Source organism: Microtus oregoni, unplaced genomic scaffold, assembly GCF_018167655.1.
Source record: "Microtus oregoni isolate MIOR12 unplaced genomic scaffold, Mior012 000005F_ref0000423, whole genome shotgun sequence".
Lineage (NCBI taxonomy): Eukaryota > Metazoa > Chordata > Mammalia > Rodentia > Cricetidae > Microtus > Microtus oregoni.
Genome location: NW_024543064.1, coordinates 18,949,387 through 18,961,706, shown reverse-complemented (window position 1 = coordinate 18,961,706; position 12,320 = coordinate 18,949,387). Strand labels below are relative to the sequence as shown.

Below are 12,320 nucleotides of genomic sequence, written 5' to 3'. Positions count from 1 at the left end.
CAGAACAGGCATACACACAAAATAGTCAAAAAAATTCTCTTAATGTAAAAAATTAAAACACTTTACTTTCTGAGCATGTAAGAAAAAGCAAGACTAGTAGAATTTGACTTCAAAGCTTGTTGCATATACCAACAGGTAGGTCAGATTATGATTTTTTTTAAAATTAACAGTCATAGAAATGGCTCAGTAGTTAAAGCAAACTGCTCTCATTGAGTATCCAAGTTCACTACCCAGCACCTACTTTGGGTGGCTCACAGCTACCTGTGACTTCAGCTCTAGAGGGAATTTATCACCTGCTTCTGGCCTGGCCTAACACCTATACTCACGTGCACATACCCACACATACATTTAATTTTTAAAAAAAAATTTAAAAAAATCTTTACAAAATTTATTAATACACTAACAAAGCCAGTATTTTAGCTAAAACAAAATGTTCCCAAGTTTGAGGCCAGCCTGGACTACACAGTAAGCTCTTGTCTACAAAATCAGTAAGAATCAAACAAAACACAAAGCAAATCCTAGAAAGACTTAAATCCAAATTATTTTTGTTTTTGAGACAATATCACCTATGCCTTTGAACTCTTGATCCTCCTGCCTGTCCTCAAGTATGTGTGTTACTGACTTGTTTTATCATTCGTTAATTCCTTTCTTTCTTTCGAGGGAGATGTAGCTCAATGGCAGAGTTCTTGTTTTACTTCTACAAAGTTCAGGGTTCAAAGCTTAACAACACCAAAAAACAAAACAAATATATTATTTCTCTCTTGAAGTAGATTCTGGATGCACAGACAGCCCAGGATAGTCTTGAACCTGCGATCTGCCTGTCTCCCTAGAGCTGTGTGTGGGATGCACCACCATGATCTAGAGATACATCCCCACAGCTGGTATACAAGAATTCCAATCTTTGTGGACTAATAGGTTGAGTGAAACACAGTTATCAATGCTGTTTGTTTCCCTCTACTGCACACAGAACTCTGTCTCACAGACACGGAAGATAACCTCTCGACTCCACATGCACAAAAGAACCCAAAACACACACACACACACACACACACTCTCTCTCTCTCTCTCTCTCTCTCTCTCTCTCTCTCTCTCTCTCTCTCTCTCGATATAGCAGAAGACAAAACTGAATACAGAAGAGTACTGACCTGGTGAAGTAGCATGAGAAGACCTGTCATTTGGATATTTTTCTTGCATGGCCATCAGTACCTGAGACAACTGCAGAATTAAAAAGTAACCAGTCAGAACTTCCTAGTATCTTTAAAAATTATCTGTAACTCAATTCCCATTGGCTGGAACTAAAACAAAACAAAAAAACCCCATAATCTTGATATAAGAATAACAAATTCAGTTTCCTTTTAACTCTTAATAATGTGCTTCTGACATCAGACTGTGTATGTGTGTGAGTATGTATGTGCGTTGGGGGTGTGTGTGTGTCCAACTGCCCTGCTTCCAATGCCACCCTAACTCCTCCCAGCTTGTTTCACCCATGCTTCTTATCAACTAGCTATAAATCAAGGGTCCCTGATTCCTTCCTAGAGTTATTTCCTAGAATGTTTTACAGAACTCAAGGAATCTTTACATTTACTAGTTTAGATAACGCATGATGGTACATGTTTATAATTCCAGCACTCAAGAGGCAGGGGCAGGAGAATTACCACAAATTCAAGGACAGCTGGCTTACATAATGAATTCCAGGTCAACCAGAACCATGTACCCTGTTTTGAAAAATAAATAAATAGCCAGGTGGTGGAGGCACACACCTAATTCCAGCACTCAGGAGGCAGAGGCAGGCGGATCTCTGTGAGTTCGAGGCCAGCCTGGTCTAGAAAGAGCTAGTGCCAGGACAGGAACCAAAAGCTACGGAGAAACCCTGTCTCGAAAAAAAAAAAAAAAAGGCATTACAGCCAGGTGTGGTACTACATGCCTATAATCCTACATTCAGGATGCTAAAGCAGAAGGAATACCGCAATTCTGAGGCCAGCCTGTGTTACAGAACGAGACTCTATCTCAAACAAAACAAAAACATGAAAAAAGATATTGCAGAGGACACAGATAAAGAGAGCACAGGGCAATGGCAAATAAGGGGAGTAGAGCTTCAAAGAGCACACCACACCCCTCACCTCTGCTACTGATGGAGCAGCTAGAAATGATAAACTAGTGTTATAAAGGATTCACCAATAAACTTGGTCTGGAAAAGTAAAGTTGCACAAAAGTAGAATTTAGATAAAGAAATCCTGCTACACATATGACTAGAAGATAAAGTAGTATACTAGCCAGATTTTCTAGAAATAAAGAAAAATAAAGCTGTAAGCCTAAGATAAAGAGAACTTTAGGGCTATTGTAAAAGATTTGTCCACCAGGACTCCTGCCCATTAAGTTCTACTGCCATATCAAAAGGAGTACAATTCTTCCAGACAGAGAGACAGAATAACCCTGGTTAACACCTAAAGGAATAAAAAAAAACTACCCAGGGGCTGTCAGCCAACAAGTCAATTTATTAGCATATGGAAAGATAAATACCACTTTGAAGATTCTAAGGCTATTTTATTAGTATACAAAACAAGCAAGAGAAAAAAAATACATACATTACAATAGCATACAATATAGTCAGGTATTCTCCCATATTTTACTTTGAAGACTATTTTAGGGCTGGGGAGACTGCTTGGCCGTTAAGAATTTCCAGGACAGGCTCCAAAACCACAGAGAAACCCTGTCTCGAAAAACCAAAAAAAAAAAAAAAAAAAAAAAAAAAAAAGAATACAGGCTGTTCTTCCAGAGGATACAGGCTTGATTCCCACATTCCCTTGGTGGCTCACAATTACCTTTAACTTTAAGAATCCAACACCCTCTTCTGGTTTCTGATGGCACTAGGCACACATGTGGTACACACACACAAAAAAGCATCCAGATATATAAGATAATGATAAAACCTCATTTTTAAAAGAGTTATTTTAAAAAGCAAACCATGAGCTTGGTTAGCAGCAAAGGTCTTCAATTCCAACATTCAGAAGAAGCCAAAGCAGGTAGATCTGTGAGTTTGAAGCCAGCCTGGTTTATTTAGGGAGTTCCAGGGTAGTCAGGGATACACACACAGAGAGCGTGTCTCAAAATACAAAAATAAATAAATTAAAAAAACCAAAACAAAACAAAAGCAAATCATGGAGGCATAGCGGACACTACATGTAGCACAAACATGTAGTCCCAGTTACTCAAGAGGCTGTGACAGGAAAACTGCTTGATACTACAAGAAGTTCAAGATCAACTTGGGAAATATATAGTAAGATCACATTTCAGAAAACAAACAAAAGGGGCTGGAAAGATGGTTCATTATTAAAAATAGGTTAGATCAATATGTAAGAGCTAACCAATAAGAGGTTATAACAAATGGGCCAAGCAATGTTAAAAAGAATACAGTTTCCATGTAATTATTTCGGGGCATAAGCTAGCCATGCGGGCGGCCGGGTGCCAGGAACATAGCCCACTGCTCTAGCCGGGTGGCTGGACGCAGCCCGCTGCTCCTATCACAACAGTTAAGACAGTGTACTACTACTTACCGTAGAGGACCTGGGTTCAATTCTAAGCACCCATGTCAAGCAGGTAATAAACCCTCTAACTCCAGCTTTAGGGGATCTAATACCCTCTTCTGGACTCCATATGGGCACCTACACTCACATCTCACATGCACACACCTACATACATATCTACACACATATACATATAATTAAAATTAAAAAAATATATTTTTAGGCGGAGGGTGGTGGCACATGCCTTTAATCCCAGCACTCAGGAGGCATTAGCAGGTAAATCCCTGTAAATTTGAGGCTAGTCTGGAGTTCCAGGACAGCCAGGGCTAAACGGAGAAATCCTGTCTGAGGGAAACAAAAAGAGACTATTCTGGGTACATGAGACCCTACCTCAGAAAAGCAAATGAAATAAAGAAAAGGAGAGAGGGAAGGAAAGAGGATGAATCCAACTGTCAAGGTTAAGTAGGCTTTTCACTCAGGTAAAGCCAGACCTTTGGCTAGGCTGCAGGAAAGACTTTCAAGACCTGTCAAAGTGAAGCTAAGTTGGTGACCTTATTAAGTATTTAGACAGATACACATAGGAAAGACACTATATACATGCAGGCTATGGGTATGGGCTTCTCAAGAGGGTACATTAAGGTGTCTTTACAACTGCTGTACTATGGTGCTGTGGCTAAGTTCCAATGCTCTAAGTATGTAATTTATAACGAGTTATGATTAAACAGCATATAGGATTTCATTTTAAAAAGTTAACGAATATAGTTAGTTTTCTAAAGCATTTTTTCTTTTTTTTTCAAGACAGGGTTTCTCTATATTAAGAATTTTCTTCTGTAAATGAAATTTTGTAAGATGGTTTCATGAAATGCACTGTTTAGACTCAAGATTACAAACATACCAGCCCTAAACACAATTATCTGTTTTTTTTAATGCTTTTGTTTAACATGTTGTTAGGAAATCAAACAAAAATGGGGGGGGGGGGGCAAAAGGAATTCAGAAACTCTGAATTTAACAGTGCCCAAAATAATTTGGGAAAATTCACAAGATACAATTCTTAGAGGTGACATTCAATTTTGAAAGGAAAAAAAGAGGGGGTGTGTGATTATATGGTATAATGTACTTTACTGACCTCTACAGTTTATCTTAGCAACAACAACCCAAATGGTCATCAACTCACTGTGTACAATAACATAAACGAAACAAACTCCAAAACCACACTTCATAAAAGCATCAACCTAACACCCAGGAAGCAGAAACAGAAAGACTTTAAGTTCCAGGTTAGCCTGAGCTACACAGTAAGGCTGGATGGCTCAGTGGGTAAGAGCACTGGCTGCTCTTCCAGGGGACCTGGGTTGGATCCCAGCACCCACACAGTGCCTCAAAATAACGAGCTTTAACTCCATTCCAGGGGATTAACACCCTCTTCTAGGCTCTTTGGGCACTGAAGCACATGGTGTAGACATACATGCAGGCAAAACACCCATCATACACATAAAATAAAAATAAAAACCAATGGGCTGGAGAGAGAGAGAGAGAGAGAGAGAGATAGATCAGAGCTAAGAGCACTGGTTGCTCTTCTAGAGGACCCAGTTTCAATCCCTAGCACCCAGATGGCAGCTCACAACCGTTAATTCCAGTCCCAGAAAATTTAACACCCTCATATATGCATACATGCAGACAAAACACTGATGCACATAAAAATGAACAAATCATGTAAAAAAACAAAAACTCAAAGAAAACAACAAGAGCAAAATGCTTCAATTTATGGCTAGTTATCAACAATTTATGGCTAGCCATTCAACTGCTGGCTAGTGAGTTAATGACACAGAAGGATAACCATGCACTGGCGACTAGTTATGTTTCCTGTCAACACCAAAACTACCCTTTCATTGAGCCTCTTCTTTTGCCTTCTACCTTTGAACTTTTGGTTCTCTTTCTTGATGTAGGAGGCTCTTCTGTTTTGTGTTGATTTCATTGGTTAAATAAAGAAACTGCCTTGGCCTTTTGATAGGACAGCAGCTTAGATAGGCGGAGTAGACCTAACAGAATGCTGGGAAGAAGGCAATGTGGCAGACACCATGATTCTCCAGGCTGAGATGGACGTAAGTTAGAATCTTCGTGGTAAACTGATGTGGGAGTGTCATATATCAATCTGTTGATTTCATTGGTTAAGTAATAAACTGCTTGGCCTCATAGCTTAGAACATAGGTGGGTGGAGTAAACAGAACAGAATGCTGGGAGGAAGAGGAAGTGAGCTCAGAGACTCGACAGCTCTCCTCTCGGGGGCAGACGCCTCAGAGAGACGCCATGCTCTGCTTCCCGGCAGACGCGATTCAGCTCTGACCCAGGATGGACGTAGGCTAGAATCTTCCCGGTAAGCGCACCTTGGGGTGCAACACAGATGATTAGAAATGGGCTAAATTAATATGTGAGAATTAGCCTAGAAGAGGCTAGATAGAAATGGGCCAAGCAGTGTTTAAAAGAATACAGTTTCCGTGTAATTATTTCGGGTAAAGCTAGCCGTGGGGGCGGCCGGGTGCCAGGGATGCAGCCCGCCGCTCCTACTACAACAGTAAGCTACGACCTGGTGGTGATACACAGATTGCTAGATATGGGTTAAAGCAAGATGTGAGAGTTAGCCAAAAAGAGGCTAGATATAAGGGCCAGGCAGTGTTTAAATTAATACAATTTGTGTGTTGTTATTTTGGGGTATAAGCTAGCTAGCCAGACAGCTGGGAGCCAGGCTGTGGGAAGCGGCCTACCGCTCCTTTTAGCAACACTGTCTCTCCTCCCTACCTCCAGGACCAGTACACAATACCAGTTCCATCTTATTACCCTTTAAAGAGAAGAATAAAGGTGCCAGTACCCTTCTGTAGTCCCAGCACTGGGGAAGCAAAAGCAGTACTACTGCCAGTTGGAAACCAGTGTAGATTACATAGTGACATCAGTCTAAAAAAAAAAAAAAAATTAAAAACTGGGAAAAAAAAAGGATAACAAAACAGTAGCCGAATTCTGAGATATTTTCCAACTCAGAAGAAAATGACAAAAGTAGAACTCCCAGTCCAACAGAGTTACCTCAAAGACTTGAGTCATGATATTTAGGAACTCAGTGCTCCTCTAGAATGGTCCTCCTATATCCATTTGGAACTAACTCTAGGAATGCCTTAGACAGCAAAATTCACAAATGCGCATGTTCCTTATGTGGAATGGAATAGTATTTACAAATAACATCTGTACACATTTTCCTATACATTTTAACCATTAACTCTAGAGCCGAGGTAATAGTCCACTCCTATAGTCCTAACTATTTAGAAAGCTAAGGCATAGAAGTTTAAGGCCAGTCTGGGCAAAGCAGCAAGATACCCCCCCACACACACACACACTCCCAGCCTAGCTTTTTATAGGTACTGTGATGGAACTTAGAAGCTCATGCTTGCACAGTAAGCATTTTACTCTCCTAGGCACCTTATTCCCTTTGGTATATGTATGAGATGTATATGCACATGTATATGTTTGTGTGTACATGGAGGTTAGAGGTTGATGGTGCACGTCTTTATCCCTCTCCACTTTTTTTTTCCCTCCTTTTCAGACAGGAACTCTAGTTCTCTGGTTTAGCTAGACTGGCTGGCCAGTAAGCCCCTGAAATCCTCATGGCAATGCTTCCCTAGCACTTTGATTACAGCCATGCACTAGCTTTTGCATGGGTTCTGGGGATTTGAACTCGGGTCCTCATAATTGCAGCTAAGCGCTTAAGAAGCTAAGGTCTCTAGCTCACTTCATTCCATTTGTTATTACATGATGCCCAGTTTTATAGTTATATCACATTTATCCGTCATATCTATTTCATGAATTTAGGGTTGTTTGTACTTTTTGATATATAATTATTTACTTTTTGTAAATAATGCTATTAAGGACATTCACAGACAAGCTTTTGAGTGAATACATATATATTAATTTCTTTGAATGTACCATTGGTGTTCTTTGCATATTGAACCAATCATGGACTGAAAATGTACCGTGAACAGGGAAACTATATTGAATAGGTACCTGACTTTTTCTTATCATTATTCCCCCAAACAATATAGTACAACATGTGGTGCACACTGTAAACCCAGTACTCTAGAAGCTAAACAGGGGATCTTCAGCCTGGCCTACACAGTGACACCTGTATTAAAACATCAAATCAGGGCTAGAGAAACAAGTTAGCAGTTAAGAGTGCTTACTGGTTAGAAGTTCAGTGCTTAATACCCATGCCAGGTAGCTCACAACTGCCTGTAACTCCAAGCTTCAAAAGATCCAAGACCCTCTTCTGATCGCTGTAGGAATTTAACATGTGCCATGTGCATGCACACACACACCAAATACACAAGTCTAAAAAAGCAACCACACAACAAACTAAACAAGAAAAGTGTTTTGCACTGAGGAGACAGCTTAGGGGTAAAGCACTTACCAACCACTCATGAGCTCAAATCCCCAGAACCCATTTTAAAGGCAAGCACAGTAGTGCATCTGTAATTTCAGTACTCCTACAACTGAGTACAGACAAAAGAATCCCTAATAGTTCATGGGCCAATTAGCCTGGTGCAGCAAACAAAGACCTTGTCCCAAACAATCTGAAAAACACGGACTGACACCTGAGGCTGTCTTTTGACCTCTACACACATGCCATGTCACAAGTGTGCCCACACTCACATGAATAAACACACATACCACATAAAATATAATAAACATCAAAAACATTTTTAAAAAAGATTTTTAGTACCCACTGAAAGATACTCTCTAAAATAAAAGTAAAATAAATGAGTATATAAAAAACAACACAAATAACCAATTATTCAACTAAAGAGATACAACTGAAGGAAGGTAGAAAGGTGGTAAAGCACTCAACCTAACAGAGCATTCACACCACAAAAATGCTCATTCATGTAACAAATTCAACATGTATACAGCACTTCCTATCTATATAATATATAAGTACCATGTGTCACACTGAATGCTCATATCAATAATATAATAGTAACTGACAGTTACTATTATCATTCTCCTTTTACAGAAAAGAAAGTAAAGGTTTGGATTTAGAGGTTGGGAAGATGGCTGAGTAGTTAAAATGCTCGCACATAAGCATGAGAACAAGAGTACAAACAGAACCCTCTAGCAAATGCCAAATGGGAGTGGAAGCTTGTCTGTAATCCCAGCTTCAGAGGGCCCCTGGAATGGGAGCCTGTCTGTAATCCCAGCTTCAGAGGGGAACTGGAATGGGAGCCTGTCTGTAATCCCAGCTTCAGAGGGCCCCTGGAATGGGAGCCTGTCTGTAATCCCAGCTTCAGAGGGGAACTGGCTAGCAAAACTATACTGGGAAGCTCTGGGCTTGACGATTCTGCCTCAATGAACAAGGTGGAAATTGATTACTTACATCACCCTTCTGCCTGTGTGTTCGAGTATGCATGCATGCGTGTGTGTGTTCGAGTATGCATGCATGTGTACTCAAGTCTTCAGACCTAGCAGCGAACCCCTTTACTCATCCTTCAGCTATCCTCAAGGCCCAGCATACATTTTTGTCTGTTTTGTTTTTCAAGACAGGGTTTCTCTGTGTAACCCTGTCCTAGAACTCACTCTGTGGACCAGGCTGGTTTTGAACTCTGGAGATCTGTTGGCCTCCACTTCCCAGAGTGCTGAGATTAAAGGTGTTTGCCACCACTGACCAGCTTCAGCACATGATTTCTTAACTATGGGTTGATAGGTGATACAATACAAAGTGGACAAAGAGATCCACCTGCTTCTGTCCCCCCAAATACTGGAATTACAGGTGTAGGCCATCCCTACCCAGCTCAACTACACTGTTTTTACTGTGCACTCAAAGTTTTCTGCTTTTATGAAAGCCTACTGTTTTACAAACAAAACAGTTTTAAGGTTTTCCTATTGTCTTTTTTAAAAACGTTATTATCAAGAGTTCAAGGTAAAACTTTGCTACACAGTGAGGTCCTAATCTGGCTAACCTGGGATACGTGAGACTCTATCTCAACACACAAAACAGCAACAAAAAACACAAGGAGGCAGGCATGGCAGCACATACCTTGAGTACTTGTGAGGTAGAGGCAAAGGATCTCTATGAATTTGAGGACACTCTGGTCTACACAGAAGTTTCAGGCTAACCAGGGCCACAATGAGATCTCACAAAGAAAACTAACAAAACCAAAACAAAATAGAAAATCAAAAAGGTTAGGGATGCACCTAGGCTAGGAACTTCTCTAGTACACACAAAGCTCTGAGTTGGATCTGCGGCACAGGTAAACCACATAGCAAGGTAACACACGCCTATAATCCCAGCACTAAGGAGGAGGAGGCAAGACCAGAAATTAAAAGTCATCCTTGGCACATGAAGCTTTACATAGTATGTGCATGTGATACGTTGTTCAGATATCTGACTTGGAAAACTGCTGTCTGACCGGCTGATGAGCTAGCTTAGCAGGTAAAATGACTTGTCATAGCCTGATGACTTAAGTTAATCCTTGGATCCTACAGTATAAGGAGAGAACCAACTCCTGAAAGTTGTCTCTCTCTCACTCACATACACACACAATTAAATGGCCCTAAACACACTTCTGCCATTTTGTACTTTGTATTTATGGGAAGCAGTTTTCTCATTATTGATGGTGATAAAAATCAAAGCATCAACTCTGAAAAATGTTGTAGATGGTCTGTACCCTGTAGTATCAAACACTCAGCCAAGATAACTTTTGGTTTCTGAGACAGGGTCATGGCCTATCATCTGTTATGTACTCAAGGATTGCCCTCAAGCCTCTCTCTATGTTCCGAGTGCTGAGAATATAGGCATGGACCACCATCCCTGGCAATACTGAATTATAAGCATATGCACCTCATTAGTATATGCAATAGCTTTTGTCTTTAATAAATGGTAAAAATTATACACAGACCAAAGAATTGGGCTTTGAGTTAGGGTCTTGCTATGTAGCCCTGGCTGGTCTGGAACGCAGTATGTATACCAGGCTAGCATTGAATGCCTGGGGTAATCTCCTGCCTCATGGGCCACCATACCAAGCTCCAAAGAATAGTCTTAAAGTAAGTTTCTTTATTACTTATCAGCAAATCTTTGATTTTTAGACAATCAAGGTCTCATAAAAATTTTCCAGACAAAAAAAAAAGGGGGGGGGGGGCAGTCCTGGCAGTTTAAAGAACCTGGCCAGACACTGTATTCATCAACCTAAGTTTACTGATCACCTACTACCTCCCCGGCTCTGTGCAGTGAAAAACTATTGGCTGGGTGCGAGCCTGCAATTTCAAACAACACGAAGGCAAGACAGCCTGAGAGGTAAAGGCAGGAGGATCTCACAGAGCGAGTTCCAGGTCAGTCAGGATTACATAGTGAGACCTTGTCTCAAAAATCCAAAACAAAACAAAAGCCCAGCCTGGAATAAACAGAAATTCCATGCCAGCCTGAACTACACAGGAAGACCAAATAACAGAAAGAAGAGGGAGGGCGGGCGGGCGGGCAGAGGCCATAGCTTAGTAGTCGAGTGCCTGCCTCAACAGGGTCGAGGGCTTCTTTAAAGTTCGGTATTTCAACAACAAAACCAAACCCGACCTGGTCTGGCCTTCCTGACTGACTAAAAGTCAAAGGTTTTAATACTCTGTTGGACAAACTTGAACACACTTAATTTTCGATTCATCGCGAGCCTCGGACCAGATTCCTCCACTCTGACACCACTGACCTCGGCTTCACTAACTCGGGTTGGGGGTGGGAGGCTGCCCTACGTACGAAGATTCTGGAAGCATCTCCCGCTTCTTCGCGGGTCTAGGCCGTTCCCAGGCGCCCTCTGCGCCCCCCCCCCCCCAACGTTCCGCTCCTCAGCTCGGACGCCACCCCGGAGGGAATGGCTCCCTGACCAGCGCCTTCTGTTCCCAGCCCTTTGGGAAAGGTGTCCCCTCCACCAGCCGAGTGACAACACTCGCGGACCGTCTGACTCTGTCCCCGGGTCTGCCCCGCGGGCCGCGGGGCCCTACGAGGGCAGGGGGCGTCTGGCACACGAGCATGGCAACTGCAACAGAGTTAACGGCGGGGAACACCGAGGCGCGTTGGGGAGGCGACGGGGACCCCAGGGGGCGTGTGGGGATCGTTAACCAGGAAACGGAGCCGGGGCGAGCAAAGCCTGGGCCGGCATTCCGGCCAGGTCCACCTGCGCATGCGCCTCGCTCTCCCGGGCGCTCTCCCGGGCACCCTCCCCACGCCCCCCCACCCCCCGTAGGTCCCGAGTTTCCAAGGTTTTCCCGGGGCTACGGAAAGAGGGACAGGGACGGCCGCCGCGGCGGGAGCCCCCAAGAAGAACTTACAGAGAGCCCCGAGAGCGGGCGACGAGATCCCTCCCCGGGATACTGCCGGCGGCCACCACGTCCGCGCGAGTCGCGAATCCTCTCCTCAGGCCGCCTAACGGCCGTTACACGCCCGTCAGGACGCACGCCTCCGAGCGCGCGCCGCCCGGCACCGCCCCTTTCTGCTGGCTCCTGACCAATAGAAAGTCGAAACATGTGGCTGTCCTGTCCCTTTCTGCCTTCCTTTGACCAATGGAGACTCGGGCCGCTCGGGAGTCCCGCCCCTGCACGGAGCCCTGGGTGGTGGGCGGGAGGATCACTGCGTAGGCGGTGCGAGACCGGCGGATCGCTCTGCGCATGACCCAGCGGCTACTCAGCTGGGACTCCTCGCTCCTTACCCGGTGCTGCCTCTAGGTGGCGCTGTGCCAGCGCGGCTTCGGGAAGCTGCTGGGCTTCAGCAGGGGCGGGGAC

General features: G+C 43.3%; 1 protein-coding gene across 1 annotated transcript in view; it reads right to left on the bottom strand.

Moving 5' to 3' along the window:
- Positions 1-11,984, bottom strand: part of Cep85 (centrosomal protein 85) — a 38,652-nt gene extending 26,668 nt beyond the window's left edge. Inside the window, exons 1-2 of the mRNA XM_041652799.1 lie at positions 11,871-11,984; positions 1,146-1,215 (exon numbers count right to left, since the gene is read on the bottom strand). Coding sequence (XP_041508733.1) covers positions 1,146-1,200 — 55 coding nt within the window. The 5' untranslated portion in view covers positions 1,201-1,215; positions 11,871-11,984. The remainder of the gene's footprint in view (positions 1-1,145; positions 1,216-11,870) is intronic.
- Between the last annotated feature and the right edge of the window lie 336 nt (positions 11,985-12,320).